This window comes from Colletotrichum scovillei (genome assembly GCF_011075155.1).
Source record: "Colletotrichum scovillei strain TJNH1 chromosome Unknown Contig00001, whole genome shotgun sequence".
In the NCBI taxonomy this organism is placed as follows: Eukaryota; Fungi; Ascomycota; class Sordariomycetes; order Glomerellales; family Glomerellaceae; genus Colletotrichum; species Colletotrichum scovillei.
In genome coordinates this window covers 1,516,623-1,539,383 of record NW_023336259.1, presented here as the reverse complement: position 1 = coordinate 1,539,383, position 22,761 = coordinate 1,516,623, and the positions used below count along the sequence as shown (strand labels likewise).

At 52.1% G+C, this 22,761-nt stretch overlaps 4 protein-coding genes across 4 annotated transcripts; 1 reads left to right on the top strand and 3 right to left on the bottom strand.

Annotated features, from left to right (window-relative positions):
• Nucleotides 1-3,459: 3,459 nt before the first annotated feature.
• HER10_EVM0007786 (uncharacterized protein) lies at nucleotides 3,460-6,069 on the bottom strand. Its single transcript, XM_035477331.1, has one exon. It carries the CDS (start codon nucleotides 5,468-5,470, stop codon nucleotides 3,653-3,655), a length of 1,818 nt encoding a protein of 605 aa, XP_035338594.1. The 5' UTR covers nucleotides 5,471-6,069; the 3' UTR covers nucleotides 3,460-3,652.
• A 6,948-nt stretch (nucleotides 6,070-13,017) lies between these two features.
• Nucleotides 13,018-16,852, bottom strand: HER10_EVM0002718 (uncharacterized protein). The gene is made up of 5 exons (XM_035482903.1): nucleotides 15,533-16,852; nucleotides 15,198-15,470; nucleotides 14,277-15,134; nucleotides 13,582-14,224; nucleotides 13,018-13,521 (listed from the first exon to the last, which is right to left on the bottom strand). Exons 1-5 carry the CDS (start codon nucleotides 16,087-16,089, stop codon nucleotides 13,372-13,374), a joined length of 2,481 nt encoding a protein of 826 aa, XP_035338115.1. The 5' UTR covers nucleotides 16,090-16,852; the 3' UTR covers nucleotides 13,018-13,371.
• Nucleotides 16,853-19,411: 2,559 nt separating this feature from the next.
• HER10_EVM0000052 (uncharacterized protein) lies at nucleotides 19,412-20,509 on the top strand. Its single transcript, XM_035482819.1, has one exon. It carries the CDS (start codon nucleotides 19,687-19,689, stop codon nucleotides 19,936-19,938), a length of 252 nt encoding a protein of 83 aa, XP_035337883.1. The 5' UTR covers nucleotides 19,412-19,686; the 3' UTR covers nucleotides 19,939-20,509.
• Nucleotides 20,510-21,518: 1,009 nt separating this feature from the next.
• On the bottom strand, nucleotides 21,519-22,640 carry HER10_EVM0000044 (cytochrome b5-like Heme/Steroid binding domain-containing protein). The gene is made up of 4 exons (XM_035469841.1): nucleotides 22,420-22,640; nucleotides 22,084-22,121; nucleotides 21,970-22,027; nucleotides 21,519-21,915 (listed from the first exon to the last, which is right to left on the bottom strand). Exons 1-4 carry the CDS (start codon nucleotides 22,508-22,510, stop codon nucleotides 21,734-21,736), a joined length of 369 nt encoding a protein of 122 aa, XP_035337881.1. The 5' UTR covers nucleotides 22,511-22,640; the 3' UTR covers nucleotides 21,519-21,733.
• Nucleotides 22,641-22,761: the final 121 nt, after the last annotated feature.

Here is a 22,761-nt window from a genome sequence, read left to right as displayed (position 1 = left end):
CTTTGGGGAGCTTCAAGGCAGTTTTTGATAGAGGGATCCGGTTCGTTCGCTTGACCGTTTGACAGCTGGGCGCCTTTTCCTTACAATAACTACCTGCCTTGGGTAGGGAGAGAAACAAGTAAGGTCAGTGGGCAGGTATTATTTGCCTCGGTGCCTTCCATAAAGTACCTTAAACACAAGGTAAGTAGTCGCACCTGAAGTATGTCTGTCCGTCGGCTCTCCGGTCGGGATGGCCTCGGCCCCTCCGCGACAACGACCACCCGGTTCCGCCGGTCCCCTTGACCCACACCAAATCCGGTCCCGCAACCCAGGGCCGTCCGGATCCCGGGCTAGGAAAATGGCAATGCCGACACCGCGCCGTGACGACTTGGAACGTACCAAGTAAGCAACCAAAATCACCCGCTGGACCGAGAGAACCGGCTTACGTAGCTGCTTACCGTGGCGTTCTTCCTCCGAGAAGGATTCCGGCTGGATTCCACCCCCTGCTGTTCCCAACGACGCGTGACAGCTTGTAAGTGCAATTTCGCCCCCTTCCTTCAAAGAAGCAGAGTGTTCCGGAGCCATGTTTCGTCTTCAGCTTCTAGATCCGCGATCCTACCTTTCGTCAACCGCGATCTCAATAGGGCTGCGGCGTGTTGGACGTCCAGGCTAGCACTCAGCTATGGAGGAATACGAACCACACTTTCGTAAGACTAGCAGGCTATTATCCAAGATAGAATCTGAGACCGAAAAGTCCCTTACATCGAACATAGCCATTGAAGAACATCGTCATCAGTAGAAGCCAAGGAGAGAAAGTAAGACCTGGAGGGCTGCAACCTATGCTGGAACACGAGGCGGCGTACAGTAGCGCAGCAGAGAGAGTGTAAATGCCGGCACAGAGAACCTCAGCCGCGGAAAGTGCACTCTACCTACCTACGAGGCAGTAGGCCTTTCATTCCATCCAACTCTCCAAGTTCCAAAGCAGTAAGATGGCCGCCTCGCGACGCCAAAGCTTCCACCATCGTCGTCATAGATCCCCAGCCCTGTTGGTTGTACCTTATTTTTGGGGGCCATGCCGCCATGCCATGCTTGCCGTGATCACACACACACCCCGATTTGCAACGTACCATCCATCGAGCGCAAAACTGCCCTCAAGAAGAAACACATCCGCGGCACTGCCCACGCATGGAAGGGGAACAAAAAAGAGCTCATCTAGATAAACGCTGCAGGCGCAGGGCCATCCATTCTGGAGCGCCGTGCTTGCATCGGTCGGCTAACGTACCCACCGTAGCAGCCGCCGCGGCGCAGTCACCAAAAGTGAAGAAAAAGAAAAGAGAACAAGTCGCAGGTTGCAAGGTGCTCGTTTCGCTTCGCGCAGTCGCGCACGGAATGGAGGGGGGGAGGTGTGGGCAAGACTCAAGACTTACACCGTAGATGTGTCTGTCCAGTGCTGGCAGACCAGCCCAGTCCCCCCAAAGCCGGAGAACCGTTGGCGGTACGCGAAAGAGCTGCGTTGCGTGGCCAAGCCCCGCCATCTCCGTCTTCGCATATGGCACGCGGCGCGGGTGGGATAGCATGGCATGCATGGTAAGGTAAGGTAGGTAATCACTCTGTTCCATTCTCTGGGTGCTGATGTGTTCGATGGAGTTCAGCTCTGCATAGACCGGCCGGCCGGTGTGTCCAACGCGTACTAGTGCTGACGGCTTTTCGGTTCCGCCTTTGGGAGAGCGTGGGAGCTTTCCCACGCTTCCCTCCCTCCCCGTCCAGTCTTAGCCCTCTCGGTCTCTGTCTCTCGATCCGTGTCTTGCCCTTTTTTTTTCGACTCCGTGTCTCGTCTTCTTTTTCCCCTCTACTACCTAGTACCTAGCGTTCCATCTGGGCCGCGCCGCTGCGGCCAACAGCCAACGCCAGCGCGCAACCACCCTATGGGTGTCTGGTGGGGAGGAAATGCATAAACGGCAGAGAGAAGAAGAAAAGGGAATAAATCCGGTTTTTTAGATTGTAACTCCGTGTTTCGACACATTGGGGGCCGCGGGGAAGGCAACCGCATGTACTTGGTCTTGCGTCTAAGTCTTACACATCTCACGCCCCCCTCCTTCTCCCGACTCTTCTCTCTTCCCCCCGGTCTTCCTATTCCTACGGATGCTCTTTCGCCCTTGGCGAGCCCTACGGAATATGGGATGAAAGGAATGGAAGCGAAGGAATGCGTGTCAGAACTTAGATGGACGGGCGATGGGCGATGGGCGGCCCAACACGCGCGGCGGGTACGGCTACTTGCGTTCCTGCCTCTGTCTTTACGTCCACCTCTCCAAGGTACCCGCCTACCTACTGCTTGCGTTCTACCTCATAGGTTCAAGTTCACTCATAGGAAACGGGAGAAGGATCCGGAACAATTTCCTTCTGCAGGAGAGGGCGAGCAGAAGGTACCTCCTCTGTAGAGTCCTACAGCCAACAGAAGAACAAGTCAGCATTCTACCTACCCATCCTCAGAGGCTTAGAGTCGTTCCCGTCCACCCGTTTCCTCTGCACCCTCCGTCCCCATCCCTTACGTCGGACGTGTCGATTAGCGCCCAGGGCGGAAAGCTGGGCTGGGCTGGGCTGGGCTGGGAAACCAACTTGAGCCGCATTACTCGGGGTTTCGCTGGCTGCCCACCCAGCTCCGGTTCTCCCTCTCAGTGAACGGATCGGTCGCACGCTGTTGGTGCAGTTGTAGGTAGGTGTGGTTTGTGGGATTCTAGTGTGGGACGTGTGAACCCGTGTATAGTGGTGTAAGTGATGGTCGAGTATGTCGAGTGGGCGAGCAAGGACGATAGAGCCTCACGGCTGCTTGCTGCCGCTGCCGCTGCCGTTCCCCTCGAGCAGCCGCTGGCCAGGCTAGGTGTTTGCTCCAACACACGCCAGCGGAAACCCATGGTTGAAGCAGCCACAGGCGCGTAGACGTGGAGGTACTGGAGACTGGCGGCTCGGTCGGTATAGAAGCGCGCTTGAGTTGGTTGCTTGGCCGCGTCGTGGGAGGACTCTACGACGGAGAGTTGCAGCGAGGCATTGGGGACTGAACTAGGATGGTATTCTGTTGCATAGATTACGGGGGAAGAAGGTTGTCGTCTCTCCTGTACTTGCCAGCTTCAGTTCTTCAGTGAGATTTGGGGTTATGGCGGTTTATTCGGAGCTTGGTGATCCTGTGAGACTGGCATCTCTCTTTTCGTCGATGGTGGCATAGGGTACCTTAGGTAGGTAACTAGTTCTTGCACTATGAGAGGATCGAGCATTTGAATTGGAACGGAGGTACAGCAAATTGGTATCAATGCAGAAACTATCAAAAAGTGCCAAATCATGACTATGGGCTATATCCTGTTCTGATTCCCGCTCCAGTATGCCAGCCAATTGTATATCCGCTAAAAGTGAAAGTCTTTTTCCCCAAGTCGCATTACTCCTTCGCGATCTTCCTGATTGTAGAAGCAGAAAACTCCGGCTGTGGAGGGCCAAGCAAGTAGAATGTAAAAGAAAAGGTATCTAAAAACAAAAAAAGGAGAAACTTCAAAAAAAGGAGAAACTTCAATGAAAACATGAACAAGCCTTGAACTACCGAGATGCCAGTTTGAACAACTCTCAAGTAGCAAGTAACGTATAGATGATCAACAACAGCCATGAAGACTGGGTGACGGAGTGTAAATCACTCTTCGTCCTCACCCTCAGCATCCTCGTCGGAGCAGACTGCAACAACAATTTCCTTGTGAACAGTTGAGTTTGTGGCGGTGCTGCTGCCCCCTTTGCCGTTGCCAGCAGAGGGACCAATCTCTCCCTTGAGCGGGTTAATGAGTTCCCATTCGGCTGTCATGTTTCGTACCCGCCGGACAACGTAGACATCAGCGCTGGAGGCCCATTGTGTGAGTGTCAGGTCGTGGTCTCCGCCAAAGTGGACCATAGGCTCCTTTCCCTCGGCGGCGCGCTCGAGGTGTCGCGCAACGTGCTCCATGCGTTCATCCCAAGCCTGGGGTCCGTTGAAGTCGTGTCCGCAGTCGGCAGCGGGACAGCGCATGTATGTTGGAAGATCGCAGCGAACCTTCTCCGCGTCCGTCTGGAGAGTCTTGAGGTGCTCGTCCCACTCGGGGGTGGGCTTCTTCTGCTTCTGGGCCTTCCGTACATGTGGCGGCACATGCATGCGGCGAACATGCTGTGTGTAGAGATCTTTGCGGTTGAAGATGGCGCCGTTTGGTAGAGCGGGGGGCGTTGGTGTGACGGAGCAGGAGGAAGAGGAGGAGGAACGTCGGTTGGTGGGAGGGTTGGTAGTTTTGGAGCAACCGTCTTGCTCGCAGAGCCAGTACTGGAGAGCCAAGTGTTGGGAGCTTACGTGACGCTTCCATTCGTTCTTGCTGGCAAAGGTGGATGGGCAGCCAGCGTAGTTGAAGACGCACACAAAGGGGCGGGTATGATGTTGTTTCATGTGCTTCTGGTGGGTGCTCTCATCGGAAAAGGGGGTCTTGCACTCTTTGCAAAGGATCTTGGGGTTCCTCATCGACGAAAGTGTTGCGTTTAGTCTCGCTGAAGATAGACTACCGATGTCGTTGTTAACCTTGGACCGCTTTCGTTCATGAGACGAACCGGAGGGGTGAGCCTGAGATCTGGTAGTGGTGTTGCGGGAACGTTTTCTCGAAGGCTTTGGCTTGTAGTCCAGGTCTTTGTCGTCGTCAGCGGCAAGAGGCTCGGCCTTGATCTCTGGTTCAAAGATGTTTGTACCGTTCGATTCAGGGTCAGGGTAGTTTGGATGGAATGGTAGGTCGACCATGGTTGCCTCCTGCTTGATGACGGGCTCTGGGCTGATTTGCCGTGACGACAAAGTTGAGTGCTGGGTAATACTGGCCTCATCAGACTCTGAGCAGCAGAAGCTGAAGGTTGCAGTATCAAAGCTCGTTGGGACTACCTCCTTCTCGAACATGTCGTTCACTTCGTAAGGATTAACACAAATATTCCCTTCCATGGCCATTCCAAAGAGCGTCTGGGACTGTAGTTGGGGTTCCCAGTTTCCAAAGACCTGCTTATGCTGCAAGAAAGGAGAAGTGGCTGAGTGGTCTGGAGGAGTTGCGGGTAGGACGTCACTCTCCGTGGGTGGGCTATGGGAATCGCTGCTGGACAGCGTCTGCTGAGAACACGGGGAACCGTGTCTCCTCTGTGAAGCTGGAGGTAGAGGGTTTGACTCCTTGGTAGATTGGCTTACACCGAGCAAAACTTGGGCATTCTCATGGACGAAGAAGGCCGTTCGTGGTCCATCCATGTATTGTTGAATCTGGTGGGTTTGATGTGTCGGCCATGGAGTTTGGCATTGGGAATGGGAGAAAGATCCAAGGCTAGGGTCGACTGGTGTCGGGGAGCTCGAGGTTGTTGAGCTTCCAAGGTAAGCCATGGGCATCTGGCTGTAACTCTGTTCTTCGTAGTAAGGTACCTGGTCTTGGGTAAAATGTCCTCCATGGACATTGTCATAGTAATAGGCCATGTTGCGTGCTTGCTCAAAATGGAAGATCCGAGATTCCAGTGGTAGTATACTCCAACGGGTCAGGACAGAATCCTGAATATAGACCTTCTTAGAAGAGAAAGTGGCAAGGGAGTATCCCAATGGAAAGACGTTGTAGTGTTGATCCGATCGTACTGGGTTATATGTCCAAGGCTAGACCAAAGGGCTGTTGATGTTGGAAAGTTGAAGGATGTGCCGCGGACTAAGACGAAAGGACGAGGCAGTTATAAGTGAGTGAACAATGCAACAAGTGTAAGAATCTAGAGAGTTGCTGCTTCCGTGCTTGGTCTGAACAGCAAGAGACACGATAATGTCATCGCAGACCGACCAGCGTGGCGGAGCTTGATGTATATAAGTCAATGAGGTGGGTTGGCATATCGGTAGCACAGGGGATACCGCAGGGCAGTCGCCTAGGCGGACCCAGCCAAAAGCTCTGGGAGAGCGCTGGGGAGAGCAAGAAACCCCAAAAGCACGGGTACGTATTCTTTGCAGAGCCTCATGTGGGCCAGCGAGGAGTGCGAGAGGGCAGATTGAGAGACGAGGAGGAAGAGGCAAGGATTTGCAGTGGAGGGCCATCATCATCAGGCGCTGCAGAGCGCATATGCACACCCCTGGAGCCAGGACTGTGGCAGGGAATACGTGTGGTTACGGGCTGGCACACCATCAGGGACTAGTCTCTAGTGGCTGCAGCAGATGTATGTATTTGTCTGTATAAAATTATACAGTTCTGTTCTGGCTGGTCCAGCTCCGCTTTGGGGGCCGGTTCGCGAACCACTGTCCGGTCAAGGGTGGCAGATGGAGGGTGGTGTTGAAAGAGGGTGGACGAGGGGAGCCGCCAGGGCTGCGGCTGCGCCTGGTTCGGAAGACGAACCCACGGCCAACGGGACGGGTAGCTTCTGAGCTTGCCTCTGATGGGTTAATTTCGCCATGGCATCCGTTGCCTCCAGGCAGATACCACTGGGTTGCCTTACTCGAAGTTGCCTTGTCTCTGACGAATGGGGAATGACTTTAAGGAACCATCACCGAAGCTCGTCAGCGAATTGCAGTGTCAGTGTCAGTGTCTGCGTGCGAGTCGACCCAAGTTGACAACGCAATCCTCGACAGATGGGTCAACAGTTGCGAGACACACTGTCTGTCCCAACCCTTATTTTGACTGCCTCAGCCGCCGCCACAAAGTGGTTGTGTCTGTCAAGAGAGCACTGCGGACGTCACTGATGATCCTTGTTGGGGATGGCCGGTCAGCTGTGTTTCTGTGATATTGGCACTTGGACGTGCTAAGTTGACCGGTCCTCCACAGGCCAGGTAGTTGATCCATTTCAGCAAGTCTGAGCCAGGGGTTTGAATCATGTCGAGCAAGATTTGCATCTGTACGACGTACTGCGAGCGTCGGACCCTCTCGATTTCATGGATGATGGTCCGGGTCGAGAAGCTGCTTGGCTTGCTTGGATAGCGTCAAAGGGGTTCAATGAGGAAGACGTGGGAAGAAGGTGTGTGCCGGGTGTTCCGTTGAGGAATGAGGAAATGAGGAGTCGGTCGAGACTCGAGATACTTTGCTTCTCCGCAACACCTTTACCAGGTAATCGAAGACATCCCTGACTGGCCAGACGGCGAGTTGAATACCGAGCAAAGGTCTCAGGGCGGCATAGAGGCCATGCGCCAGGTGGTCATATCCCCATTTCCCTTGGAAGTGATGAAGGTACGGAGATTTGACAAAAGCAAAAATGACGGTGCAGGGAAGAGATGATGGGCGAAGAAGATAGCAGGGACCGCGCACTTGCGCAGGAGAGAGAAGCAACAGGGGAGTGAAGTTGGAACGGGAGATTCTAGACAGCGCTTGGCCAGGTCATGTCTCGGATCGGAGGATGTCAGAATGTCAGAATGTAAAGCTGCCGTAGCACCGTAGCTGGTTTGCCTTGAGGTGGTCCATGGTCGAAAGTGACGGATACTATGGAGGTAGTGTAGGATGGTGGCTTGGGGCCCGTCGCGGTGGAGAGGAGCGGACAGGAGTCTACTGTGGTACCACTCCACGTAGGTAGGAGGAGCATTGGCAAGTTGACGGGTGGAGGAGGGATGGGGCAAGACGGAGACGGAGAGTGGAACGGACGGAGCTTGGTTGCGAGTGATGAAGAGAGAGAGGGAGAGAGACATTCGGAGATCCAAGACTCAGGAGAGACAGACAGAAGAAAAAACAGCCTAGGATACGTATCAATACCTAGGTAGGCCTAGTCTATAGTACCTTAGCCATCGGAAGGTATTCACACACCTGCAGGCGCAGACGTAGGTATGCTAAGGTAGCGACTGCGCGGGTTGAGGATAAAGGGTTGACAGCAACAGCAACTGAAGGCAAGGTATCGCATCGCGCAGCTGCGCGAGAGTTCCGCTTGACGTGTCCAGGCCATTGGTCCCATCGACCCATGAGGCATACCTACTCCCGAAGAAGGCGGCCGCAGGCTGACTAGCGCAAGTCGCAAAAGGACTAGGCATACGAGTGAGTGGTGAAGGTGGGGGAGACACTGAGCGAGATGTGAAGAGGATCGAGGGATTCGAGAGAAGTCAGTCGAGCAGAATTCCAGATACGGACCCCACCTCACCGTCGATGGCTCCATGATTTGCTTACGATGTATCCGTAGTGTATCTGTTCCTTCCTCCCTCCATGGGGGGCCTGTAGCCGAAAGATGGCGCCTTCATCGATGCAACTTGTTCGTTGCCTGGAGTATTGGGTACTGCCTTACGGGGAAGAAGGTGTCCGTATTTACTCAGCAGGTACGGACTAAGTAATTGTACTGATTACCTGCGAACTGATGGACAGGCTTTACGTAAGGCAAGAAAGGTGAGCTAAGCAAATGCTACGCAGCGTGACAGCTTACTTCACTACCTTATCCACGCCTGCCACGGACCTTACTTGCCCTGAACCTCAATCAATGCTTGCCGTCAGCCACTGGGCAGAAAAAACCATTCCCCTCACTTCTTCCCGTCCTCACATCGCAAAGCAACGCAACGCAAATCCTACATCCCGCCAAGGGTGGGTTTCTTGTGTAACCTCCCAAGCCCATTCTGCCATGACCACGCGGTCCACGCCTCTCATCTGGCACCCACTCAATCCCTCTTTGACTTCGTTATCATTGAGGACGGGACCGTCCCGCAACAAGCTCCATCCCACATCTACATACCCTGCCCAGCGCCTTTTACGGCAAGCCATTCGGCCAACGGGCTTACATACACTGGCACGACTGGGAAGTCTGGAACTGATCCCAGTCCTCCCTACCACCAGCACCCCGGTGCTCCTGGCTTGAACCTTGAAGCCGTCTCCACGTCCCACGAGGTCCAACTATCTGCCCGGATATAGCAAACCGGACGAACTGACGGATGGGCGGCGCCACGCTAAAACGGACACTAGACGCAGATATTCGGACTGTCTTCCTGCCCCACAAACACCGACGACCCCCGAACATTATTGATATTGCCAACAACCCTGCCCACCCGCTCGCTGGCTGATTGATTCCATCATCGCTACATACACCTTGAAACACACTTCACTATCACCGCATAGTCTCCAAAATCCAAATCACAAGAAATGGAACCTCAGCTACCTTGCAGATCCTACCCCCGGGGGTCCTTGGCTCCCGCTCCTCCTTGCCAACAAGTCATTACGACTCAGTGAGAGAACGTGGTTGGTCGTGTCTACCTCCCGGCTTCACTCGCCCAACGCGTCACATCCACTACGGGAATCCACACCCATTGGGGAATGGAAGCCTCCATATCCGTACACCCATTCACTGCAATAATGGCGTGAATCAGCACGCCTCTGCTCCTTTCAGAAAGAGCGAGTCTTGGCATCTCACAGGGCTCCAGGGTCCGTTTAACGATCGCTCCTTCGCTCCTGTTCCCGTCCTTGTCCCGTCCTCTTCTCCCAGTCAACTGGTATGCTATCGATACGATTACCGTTTATGGGTACAGTACACGCACAATTGCGCACTTTATGCTCTGTAGTGGACGCTGATTATCTGAAGATGATCCGTCTAGGTATGCGTGTACGGACACACACACACACACTAAGTGACCAGCAAACCCTGAGCTTGAGAAGCACGCATCAGCACCCGACTGGGCAATGTGCGAATTTGTGAAGTGTCGGGGATCGAGACCCCTGGTTCCTTCGGACTTGCCTGTCGATCTCTCGTGGGGACTCGACCGACATCACCGAAAACGAGTTTTAGTACAGGAGTACGGAGGAGGAGTTTGCTACCCTTGAGAGAGCTTAAGCGCACCAGAAAGCAGAGCGCTTGCTCATGGATTTGGCCGTACGATGGCACGCCGTTGCCCGCTTCCTCCTTGTTCCTTGTCCGGATCTGCTGTCTCACCAACAGTAGCTAGCCAAGTAATTTGACTTCCGTCAAAATCGATTCCTCGCCGGTATGCAGCTTTGCGCGAATTCTAATCCAGGCCTGTTACGCGACCACTTGCTCGGAGATTCCTCATAGGTATCGTCCAGAGCACTGTCAAGTTTACTTGCCTGCCGGGGCGGCAACAGCAGATACAAGGTTAGGGGTTCCTAAGTCTGTACGGGTACACTATGTATACTCAGTGGCTTCATCTCCCATCTCAGGGCTCATACAAGTAGGCTCCTCTCCACTGTCTCCAGACCCCAACATCTCGAACAAGGATGGCACGGCACAGACTTCATTGGCTGGCCAAGCCAAAGCTGAACACGAAATCACTAAACCACCAAAATCCTCCCCAGACATCAACCATGTCAAGTCGCAACAGGAGCCAGCTCCGCTGGATCCTTGTTTTTGCGTCCATACTGCATCGTTACACAAGTATCCGCAGACAAATCTCACAAAATGAGCTCGCCCGTTCCTCGGCCTCGACGCTCCCAAAAAGAGGCAATGAGCCCTGTCTGTCAGATTCGCGGTTGTTACATCTGCAATTATCGGGGGGCTCACAGACCAAGCAGATCGCGCCTTCGCAAGTCTATCGTGAAGCCATGTCTTGACTCTTGAGCCCTCAATACACGCGGGTCTTGCAGCATTGCGAGTATGAGTTGTACGCGCGAGTCTGGAGCACTGGCGCAGTTCGCGCAAATGCAAGTGTTGTTAAACTGGCGCGGAGTGCGCGGCAATTCTATTCCTGTACGCAAGACTGCGTGCTTTACACCAATCGACGCCAATAACGCCAAAGCCCTCTTCCAGGGCCCTGCTCGCTAATTAGGCATCGGGATTCTGAGACCTACTTCTTCGATTCATCAACCCCTTGCCTCTCGAATCGGCAGATCAGAAACGAGATAGATCTTGGGCAGCTCTAATCACTTCTACTCGGCAAGGCGGAGTCGTGTTGGTGGTCAAATGTTCTGTTATGAAACGATCTGCAAGCATCTACGGGGAAGGATTCTCCCAAAGGAGACAACACGCCCGTGGTGGTACCGGCTTGTTGGTCCAGGAGTCCAGTACAGCGTCGACAGATGATCCAGATCGAGGCCTTCGTGTTAACTTTGCGTTGACGCTCTCAAGGGTGTTCTATCGTCTCATGGTTCTCTTCATAGTGGCCCCCCTGCAGATGGCCTGACCAAAGTTGGTCCTGTAGGGTTTCTCTCAAGGCCCATTACAAACTAGGATCCCCGTGGCATCCAGAACTCGGGCTTCTTCCGGGGTCGAGATGTGCCTGGTCTTTTTGCGGCCACCGACAAATGATTAGTAGATGGTGGCATGCGAGATTGGGCCAGCTCATGATGGCACATTAACAAGAAGAGTTTGTTGGATTCGGATCGGCGGGGTCCATGACAAGAGCTGAAATATCTAGGCTGGCTATTGATAGTCTGGAGACTGGTCTTTCTCTAAACTAGCTTTAGAACAGTATGGTGACAGCAGGTTAGTACCAACCCTCGCGTAGCGCCCAACACGGTGATCGCTTATTGTCTCGGGACTGCATATTGTTGGTCGAGGCCTAGGTCGACCAACATATCCGTTCATGATTGTACTGAATGGACAGTGGTATCGTCTACCATCTGCATTTACTGCGAATACTGTGCTCACTCATTCTCGGCTGTTATCTGGTTGTCAGAAATGATCCAGCGACCATATTTGACCAATATCAGAGCGTACGGCCGTCAACTCTACCCAGGTTCTCAGCAGCTCTACCGCGCGACGGAGATATGAACAGTCGAATCAAGGTAGCCGCCATGATACAGAAAGCGGACTCTTTCCTGCATACATCGAACGTTCTCCATCGACTCAAGCCCCTCGGTTCCTTTCACCCAAACGACCAGCGAGCCATCCCGAAGCACGAAGCATTGTGACGACACACGCACATCCCTACTAGATCCAAGCCCAGGGCTGAGAAGACTTCGGGGGAGATGAGAGGAAGCAAGTGAGCACAGCCACGTCTTTCCATCTTCCACGAGGCGTGTTGCATGTACATCATTGCCGCCCTCCACCAGCCCCCCTTCCTTGCCTTGACTGTTTGCTTGCTGCTTCGGACTCGTCTGCGCCTTCTCAATCTTCAACCTTGCCCTGCCCTTGCCCTTGCCCTGCCCTGCCTTCGCCATGTCTTTGGCGGCTGGCGCCTCCCCCCCTCTCTCTCCACCCCCCAGCTTCCTCATGTTACACAACATGGATCACTCCTCCAGAGTCCATACAGGACGGTGGTTCGACTTTTGGACTACGGGCCAATACCGAGCTGTTTGCTCCCGCTGAGGCTGGACCAGCCTGTCTTGTGGCCCCCAAATATATGGAGGCCCGGGGAGGGAGGGCAGCACGGATGACGGGTAGGTTATCTTTACAAGGTGTACCTGGCATGTTTGGATGATAGAGGAAGGGGGAGGGGGAGAAGGGAGGCGCAAAGTGAGACCTGTCCCGAAGAATTCGTGTCGTGGATGTCAGAGGTGAAGAAGCGTAAGATCTACAGGAGATGGAGGGGGTGTCTGTGACCTTTGCTCCCAGCGGTAATGGTGGTGGTGGTCGTCAAACCAGTCCTACGGAATCGGAGCAACGTGTGAGTGAGCAAGGGGGGTCTAGGGTCCCAGACGGGAGTCCGTAGGAACGAAAAGCGTCGCGTATATTCCAATGGGCGATGGGCGCACGCAGCCCTTTTCTCTTTGACACGGAATCTCGTCAGGAGGAAGCAAACATTTCAATTCACTCCGTACCCAAAGCCCAGGTCCTGGGAACCGCTTGCCGTCGAAGAAAGGCCCGACGTCCCTCTACGGGATCGCTGCTTCTACTGGCTTCTTGTGCCGTACCCCTGAAGATTCTTCGGCGTCGGCCGCTGTGGGACCTTTTGGGGTTTGTTTGTGCCTCTTTTGCTACCCACTGCGATCAAGTGTTTGGACGAGGCCCGAGGAAGAGGAGGACATCTCGGAAAGGAGCTAATGTCTGGTTCCAGGGGTTCTGCTTACTTACATGGTTATTAGTTCTTGACATGTACACACGCAGACAGACAGAACACATATGCCGTTGCCACAGGCATGGATGCCATATGACCATGTGGTAGACAATCCCTGAATACAAAATAAAGGGCTGATTATAAACGGAAAACTCGGCATGGGTGAAGGGTGCAACGTTTGATAAGTTGCTGACTGTGACATTGAAGGTAGAAAATCATTGCTTGTTGATAGGCGCTACCCGAGACGCCATTTTATGTCATCCCCTCTTCTCTACTATAACGAGGTAACTTGAAAATCCAACGCAGCCAAACATCAGTCCCAAAGTTTGGAGCCTGGCCAAATCGAAGCAAAAAAGGGGAATCATTGTCCATCGTGGAGCACTTCCATCGCATGTCATCCTTTGCCTTACCATCATAACTCCATGTCATCCATTACAAAACATTGGGTCAGCGCATGCCTCTTAGGGGTCGCTTTTTGCTGTTGTATTCATGGACTTCCAATGTCTCTACACCTGGTTCGAGCTGTCGCCGGTGCTGTTGGCGTCCCTGTCTTCCTGAATCTCAACCCACCTCCCACTGCATTGACCACAACGCACGTGAGAGCAATTCACACAAGCCGAATGCACTTTATGGTCTGCGTCCCATTTACACGAGCACTAGACGTCATGTTAGCATATCTTGACAGGCCAGAGCGAAGAAGTCTCAGGTTTACTCACGCATTCCCACATGAATGTTGTCATCCGCTTACGGCTGGGCTGCTCGGCGCCATCGTCCAGGCCTCTCTTTCTTGACTGACGATTGACACCTCTTCCATTGATCGTCGACTTTCGTGAGCCAGAGATGACAACAATGTCATCGGCCGAGTCTGCATCGCTCAAGTCGTCCGAAGATCCGGTGAGGTCGACGTCTGGCGAGTCAGGATCGACAGCTACCCACTGGGAGTGGTCCTTCTTGACTAAGCCCTCACGTCCAGCGTAGTGGTTGTCAATATGATCGAATCTTTCGCCCCAGGCGTTCGTACCCTTCTTTTTGATGTCGACGATCTTGACACAAAAGCCACACCAGAACTTTGGTTCTCCGTTTCGTCCAACGCGACACTCCTCGAGGACCTTCTCGATATTGGAGGAGTCGTCCATCTTGTGTTCCTTTTGAAGATGACTTCGGAAAGTTTCCCGACGATGGCAAACCTTGCCACAACTCTCATTGTCGCCTTCAGACCGTCCTTCGGAACACTTCCATACCTCAAGCTGGAAATGCTGGCTGTTCTCGTGACGTTTCCAGTCATTTTTGCTGCCGAACTTCTTTTTGCAACCGGCAAAAGTGCATCCATACGGCTTTTCATGGCGCTTCATGTGCTTCCTATCCTTTGGTTAGCAGCCGATACATGTAAAATGACAGGAGTAATACGCACTTAAGTTCACACCTGCGGTTGAACACTTTATCACAGGCAGAGTCCGAACACCGATGCTGGCCGTCAGCACTGCCGTTTGTGGTCGGTGTGGATTTCTGAAGAGGCGTTTCCATCCGTGCCTTTATAAATGTCTCAATGACGTTTTGAGGCATCTTTGAGAGGAACTCAAGCATGGCCTGCTCACTCATACTCTTGTTTGGAGATGCGGGAAGAGGCTGGTTGAAGATTTGCTCCCCCTGGGCCGAATCCTTGTTGGCAGGCTGGCTCCTCAGAATAGTCTCGTCCGAAGCACAAGGAATCGAGTTAGTGCTAGTGATCTCGGAATTCAAGGGGTCTATCGGAGAGGTCTCGAAAATCTCGTTGCGGGCTCTGCTTGATCCATTGGTATTGAGGTTCATATTCAAATCCATGGCGGCAGGAACGCTCGCGGAATTGCCTTCGCGACTGAAGTTGGATCTTTGGATCATCCGCTCTCCAATCATGGTCCTTGGAGATGGCGCTTTCGAAACTTCTCCAGGCTGCACATATTGGTGGTGAGATTGAGGGCTGTCGCAGACCGATTGGCCATCAATTTCGTGCAATGGGGAGTTGGGAATGGCCTTATCCGCAATGGATGATTCAAGACAGACGTCTCGCGCTGAGCCGCCAATCTGCGTCAAGGACGGGTCGATGAGGCTGATCTCCAAGCCATTTCCTGGATGCTGAGGGGAGAGTTGAACATCGTCATACATTGGCGATGTACTATCGCCCCAGGCAATAGAAGGAGCCTGGTAGTACACCTCCGAGCCCACGCCCACACCTTCAAGGACGTCTTGTGTACTTTGGTGATACGTTTCTCCCAATGGCCTCTGGGTGCTTCTGTATCCTGTTAGGCGCCTTGAACAGCTACAAATGTTTCTTGACTTATGTTTCTTGACTCACTGGACAACATATTCGCTAAGATCATCCTCGGGATTCAGAATGATACTATGCACCCGCTTCAGGTGTTGCCTGAAATTGTCGGCTCTCGGCCATATCTTGCTCTTCGCTGAGCATGTTCCTTTATGGCAGCGATATCGCGGACCCGAGTTGAAGAGCTCGGGGTGCACACTTCCTTTGTGTCTCTCAAGGTCATTTTGGGTGCCAAACCCCTCTGCACGGGTACATCCTTGAACATCACACTTGAAGGCTTTCTGATGACGCTGGTGATGTTTGCTACAAAATTAGTATTAACGATGTGCTTCTAAAACGGAGTAGTATATGCTTTCGGTACTCACTTCAATTCCGACTTGGTCTTGCAGATAGCACGGCAGTGGTCACAAACCAGCTTATTATCGGCCGCTCCATGATGTGTCACTGACATGGGAGTAGCCCCTAGGTTCCAGTGAGACTCGGCAGGCGTTGGGCCCAGTTGAAAGTCCAACAGTTGGCCCGAGATACTGTGAGTGTCTTGACTTCGGTCCACATCGTTGAAGACAGATGCGTTATCAACGCTATGCTTGGTCCTACTCTCATAACCAGAGTCTGAAGGCAAGTATTGTGGTACGGTACCGCATTCTGAAGCGAGAGGGCTCCTCCATCCGCCCCCGAAGTGAGCCTGATTGCGGCGCCGAGGATCGCCTGAGACATTCAATTGCTGAGTTTGATGAGAGTCGGGAAAGATTCCGGCAGGAACCCATGGTTGTGGGTTGTCACTTCCGTAGAAGTTCATCAATGCCCATGGCACTGGTGCCGTCTTTTGGGGAGGAAAGCCCTGATTTGTCGTCTTATCCATACTGGCTCGTGTGTCTGAGCCATGCATAGAAGCCATCTGGTTTTGCTTCGTAGGATCCATGATTATAGTCTGAGGCAGGCTTTCATCGACCAGAGCTCGGCGGAAATTTGGTAGGAACCGACTAGACCTGATGACTCCAACTGGGAACTATTCGCATGGCGTTAGGCACATGTTGTATTGACTAGAAGAACGCATGTGTATAGTATCAAGTCAATAGGCACTGGCCCGAAATGAGGTGATAACCTTATAGTGCTGATGGGCTCATTTGATGGATAAAGAGAGGAGGGTAACCAACTCAAGATTGAACCAAGGTCACCTAAACTTGATACCCAACCACCTTTCCTATGTTCAATGCGTGGCGAAGAGGTGCTTGACTCGACCCGAGTCCAAGTCCACCAAAGTATGAGCCGTTCCTCGACCGAATAAGCCTCAGGCCGGCGCAGATGGGGGCGTTGGCCTCTAGATTGATGTCTTCGGACGAAGAGAAATCCGGACAACGAAGCGAAGGGGGCAAGGTTGATGCAGTTCAATTACCGGTCCGTAGTGGGTCGGTCGGAGCCGGGAGGACAGGAGATTGCCGGACTAGCAAGACATGGGTAGCTGGGCGACCGAGTGGGCGAAGTATCGCAGGACGCAAATCGCAGGGTGAAAGACGACAAAATGGAAGAAGCGCGAAGGTTTGTTCAGGCGATATGGGCACGGGCAGGACTTGTAGTCATTCAGGCGAGAGGAAAGGCAGTCAGTTGGCGGCCAGGAATGAGGAAGAGGATGAAGGGCGTGACTGATGTTGAGGAAGGTACGGCGGCTTGGGGGAACAGTTTGGGGGGACCGGGCCAATGAGGCAACCGCGAGGGCGCAGTCATTCGCTTGTCCGCCCTGCTTTTTGGGGAATTCTCGGTGAGCAGAGTACGCCGTCGCCTCATTCCATCCAATCAAAGTCAAAGAAATGCAGGCAACCACACGAGGCAGCCAGCAAGGCAACCACCACCGCACCTTTACAGGCGTCCCAAAAAATGGTTCGCCATTTTTCCACTTCCATCACCGCCGCAACCTGGGCCGACCGAACAAGCAAGAAAAAGCAAGCCGAAGCACAACCGTTCAGAAAAGACAAGAACAGATAGCAGACTCGCTAAAGACCCTACACGAGGTCCACGATCATTTGTTCGAATGCCTGAACACTCTTTTTTTTTTTTTTTTTTTCCAAATCGTCCTGAGTCCAGAGGGAAAACGAAATATCTGGATTAACGCGATTAGGATTGAACGTAAACCAAGGTACCTAACTTGAGAGGGCATATTTTCTATCCCACTCATTCCTATGTAACAGCTCTGCCATCTACGGAAAGTTTACCCTGAGTCTGCTGTCTGGGGGCATATCTACACGAGAGATCGACTCTTGTCTCTCTCGGCTGACACAACCAATTTTGGCTGGGACGCTCAAGACCAATGAGGTCATCAGTAGCCCCTATTTCAATGTAGAGTACAAAGGCTTAGATGGCAATCGCTAGACCATGGGCTATCATCTATTCGTACTTCCATGGTCTCGATAGTGTCAGTCCTTGTCATTGAGCCGGGCCGCAACCACCTGTATGGCTGCGAAAATGAGGTAGGTAGGCGACGTCCTCGAGCCTGAGCCGCCATTTTTGGGCATCATCGCATCCAATTTTCGGCCAACTATCAGTCACCTGAGGTTATCCGCCCACCGGTGCTCGCTCCTGTTTCCAACAAAGAAGCTGACCAAGCTTGTCGAGAAGCTTTACGCAAGGGCGCATACTCTTAAATACGACGCAGCAGCAATGTCTTCATCGCAACACACTGACGGCCGTGAGCACCGCAATGTCCCTTTTCACGGTTCCGCCGCACTTCTTCTCACGCAGCCATCCATGTGTATCTGTCCCCTCGTTTTCGTTGGGCAACTGCACATATCCTGGAGCGTGACCGCCCATGTGGGGGAGCAAGACCCAGGCTGGATAAGCATCACAGGAAACGAGAGTGTGCTTCGGAAACGATATGATATGTCATTATTGATGTCGCTCTCCGATGGTACAGACCTTCGCTGCGTACGGAGTCTTTCGGAGCTTGCTCTCTATTTCCGATGACCTACCGTTCACTCGAAGATCGGTAGTCATGGATGGCTACATATGTATGCGATTACAACACGCTCAACTGAGCGGGGCATTGTCCCTTGTTGCACAGTATCACGAGTGCAACATGTTGGACACGACATTTACTCCCCACCACATGAGCCTTCGCTTTTGCGCCGCGCGGCTCCATTGTGTTCTTACGTCTCCAGGATTATGGCATCCATAGATTTTACTTGAAGGGGATCATTCGGCCGTATCTTCGGATTCGCCTGGTGGCTCGCCCGCTCCGCAGACGGATATTCGATGTTTGCTCTTTGCCAAGGAGCGAATGTCCCTCTCAGCTTACTTAAACCCGCCTATCGGGCCGCTCCGCAAGATGCAAGCGACTTGGATCCCAACCTGACGGTCTAGACTGATTGGGTGGCACAGGTACCACCCTCTCGGCCGTCAAATTCTTGACGTTGATCATGTCACACACACTACTTCCAATTGCGAGACGAACTTGATGCGATGGTGGGAGGAAAGGAACAAGAGTGTAGACCATTGACAACTGACAAGGTAATAACAACGGTGGTGGCTGTCCGGTTGAGAATAGCAAATATCTGCCGATATACTGAACAGCACTGCGTTTTGACGAGACGGCCCAGTAAGGTTCCGGAGGGCCGCTCAACGTCGTGAGATCGATGTTATTAAAAAACATGTTGATAAACATCTACTGCAAAGCCGTAATGTCAACTGAAGATGTTTCAACTTTAATCTATTTTGCAACGTGTACGTGGAAGGAACATCCTGGCGTTCCATCAGTATATCTGGCTGACTGGTGACTTCATTCTATGCCTCAAGGCCCGAGGTAGGCTTCGAAGCGCCTCGTGCCGAGAAACGAAGTAGTTCCTGCATTCTCTTCATCTACCCGGCCAACGGATGCAGTCTTCTCTTCCGGCCTGCATGATCCATCACCTCTATGACCAAAGGCTAGTCTCCCTCAGGTAGCTTTTGGAGCTCGCAAGGAGTAAGTAATGGGTGATCTCGCCCCCGCCACTACAAGTTAAATCTGGTCATCCTCACGAGCAGGCATTTCGACATGGCATGCCACCAATATGGCAGCAACACACGCACAGTGTGCCATGTACCCAGGCTTCTCAACATCCTTGGGCAGGGCCCTTTGCGTCCATATGCAGATCGGCTTTTAGATAAAAATGACAGATATTATTGCGGCCGATACTTTGAAGCTCGGGGATGTGATGTATATAAGATCAAGTGAAGTCGCCAAAGAATAACCACAGAGATCCTCATCATGCTCACCTCTACTTACATCGTCGACTTCGTTCAGATCATAAGTCCTTGAGCAGCACTTCTTAGCTTTCACGGCTCTTGAAAAATCACGCTTTATTCGAATAGTCTCAGTTGTAGGACATCCCTTGAAACGGATCTGGACGGCCAGGCTTGACGTATCTTAACGTTCTGTTGCAATCATAATGTTTTCAACCAGCTAATTCAGAGTCGCAGCTGCTGTTATAAGTTTGATCAAATTACAAAGAGTACGAGGTACTCCCCGACCGAAACCCCCCATCTCAAGATGTGCGACTGGGAGGAGTTCCTCTTCACCTGCAACCACTCCGTTCTACGGCTCAAATCATACTGCCACTTTGCCCGCAACGACCCCGGCCACCAATGCTTCGGCGTCAAGGTTCTTCGCAACTCGTGGCAGCAAAGCGTTCCGTGCGATAATTGCATCTTGGCTTGGCAGGGCCAGGGTCACCCGCATTTCGCCGCCGGGCAGCACCGTCAGCAGGAGTTCATTGGCGGCCAGCAACAACGTCGTCATTAATTCAGTCCAGTCGCTTTCAAGTTTTTGAGAGCACCCTTGCGCGTCAAGGGAGAGTGGCATGGAGTATATTCATTGTGTCAGGTGCGAATATCGTGAAGACAGGGCCTTCATGTGTACGCCAGATTGTTTGTAGAGCAACTGTGATTTTCGAAGATATTTCAATAGCTAGAGATCGCAAGGATTTCTGCCCCGCACAGAATATTAGGTTTACTTGATTTGTCGGGAGACGGTAGAACGAAAAGTATCTGGTGGTCACGCTCAGTGTAGTTGTCCTCTTTTCTCAATTCTTACAAGGAAGTTGGTTGGATGACAGTGTTTCCCTGTTCTAGCAGGATGATGAGGAGCCTGAGAAGTTGTGTTACATGGTTCTAGATTTCTGTAGGAACGACCCAAGTCTTACGCGGGCTTATGCATGTTATTACTTTGATGAGGAGTGACGTGAGGACTGACATCGGTCTGATGTTTCTGGGTTTTGTTGCTTCCGGAGTGCTTGGAGTAAAGTACTAAGACTCACTCCGAAGCGGTCCTGCAAGCATTCGTTACACACTTTTCAAGATTAGATAGATACTGGACAATATTTATGACCTTGAACTGAACCCTGAAACGAAGAGGACATTCATCTGTGATTGAGGTTGTCCATTTACACGCTTCGCTGAAGCCTCGGGCCCATCAATATTCGTACTTCGTGGCAAAACTTCCCCAAATTGCACTACTGACCATTCTTCAGCTAGACAGGGCTAAAGCAGTTTTCAAAGGTTGCACACTCGAGTGCAGAGTCCCATACTTTGACATCTCCTAAACAAGCTCACCGAGTCCCAAGACTCGCGCCGTCCGTTCTAGGTCCCATCAGAGATGGCAGAAGCATACTCTATGTCACGAAGAACCATTTCATTTAGCATGAATTACTTTGGAACAACCGGTTTTCAAGGTGCCCAACCATACGATGTCGGGCTTAAGCTGAGTGCGTAAGCACGATGAACAAGTACTTCTGCAAGGTATGTCGTACAACGGGACTCCAGAGACTGAGCTGCCCCTATGAAACGGAATTTGGAACCCTGCTAACGCGATCAGCTTTCTGCAGGGCAAGTCAAAGGAAAAGGGATCAAGAGCTCAAACGCAAGGTGATGTTAATGGCTACGAGCCTGCAGTGACTCTAGGACACGTCATTTGTCATTTGTTCAACGACTTAATTATTTGGAAATCTCTGCTCACCCACATGATTTTCGTATTCAATATAAACTGGTGCCCGAAATATGGCTGTTTCTTTAGTCGAAGTAAATACTTGCCATGGGCGATTGGGCGTAATTTCACCGATCGTCGATGGAGGGGTAACTACTTACGCCCGGGACTGTGACGCGACGTCGTGCAAGAACCGTGGCATCGCATATGAACGACGTATGCAGTACACGTTCCAACACATGTGCATGGATGGATTGGGAATTTTCATCGCACACTTCCTTGAGTATAAGGCAGCTTTACATCGGAGCCTTGTAATGTGCGATGAAGGCTCGAAATCATGGTAGCATTGAAACACATCTTCAGCTGTAGACGAGTGAAGAGATCAACGAATGTCTAGGGCTACAGAACAGAAAAGTAACCAGGGTCACCTAAGATGTCCTCTCTCTCACTTCTCGTCGTGGAATCATTGGCGCAAGGTATTCATTTTTATGTTTTACGTTTACACTCGCTCATGGTAACGTCTCACGGCCAAATGACGGATATCCCTAGCCTCCCAATTCTCCCACAACCTCCTTCACCCTTCGCTCGAGCTTCAGAGCCGAGCTTTTGGTAATCTTCATTCAAAGTTGGTAGCGCCGGCGACGCGGCCGACAACGTTGTAGCGCTTGGAGAAGAATGTGATCCAGTCGTTGAGGACACCCTTCTCCTTGTCAGGAAGATCCTGCCAGTCGGCGCTGACGTCCTCAGCCTTTGTTGAGGTCTTTCCGAGAGCACGAGAGGCGTCCTTTCCAGCAAAAACTAAAGGGTTGTCAGTCATGATAGACTCCAAAATGAGATGAATGTTTTCCTTACCGTTGTAGGATCCTCCTGCTTGGTATGCCTTGTTACCTGTTACGTCGTATACGATTCCCTGGATCATGAAAATTAAAATTTGCGTAAAAGCTGAACGCCGGCGTGTTTGAATACCTTGATCGCGACGTATGTCTTTCCATTGGGGTCTGAGCCTGTTATATTGTTAGGATTGTTGGCGTGGGGTCTATACGATGATAAGACAGTTGCAAGTGAGGCCAAACATATCTAGGCATCTTCGAGACTACTTGACGAAAGAAATGACTGGGCCGCAACCGTTTCCAGGTTCACAAACATGTGTTCATGAACTGCGGATTGGAAAAGAAGCTCGAGCAAGATCTTGAGCCTCGCTCTCTTCAACAACTGACAAGGTCCCTCAAGATGATCGCATCAAAAACATGCTGCCGGAGAGTTTCGTAGCGGATAAATAAAGGCAAGAACACTTCGACTTACCATCGGCCTTGGCCAACTCCTCGAGGGTGATGGGGTCATCCTTGGGAGGGGCCAGGGTGACTGGGTTCTTGGGCTCAAACTTTCCAGACATTTTACTGGCCTTTGCTTGGCTATGAACTGTTGTGAAGCTTGAAGTTATTGAGATATCGATTTGATGTTGGATATGGAGTGCGAGGGTTAGGAAGACGTCGACTTCTTACACACAAAATAGATGATGGCGGGGAGAAAGAAGCTCGGTATTTGCCCCTCTGAGCCCGGAGCTCTTCCCCACGGTCAAGGTGGGGGGCACTTGCGACATTGCTGGCTGAGCCTCGGAGTAACTGCCTTCGTGTGATTGGTCGC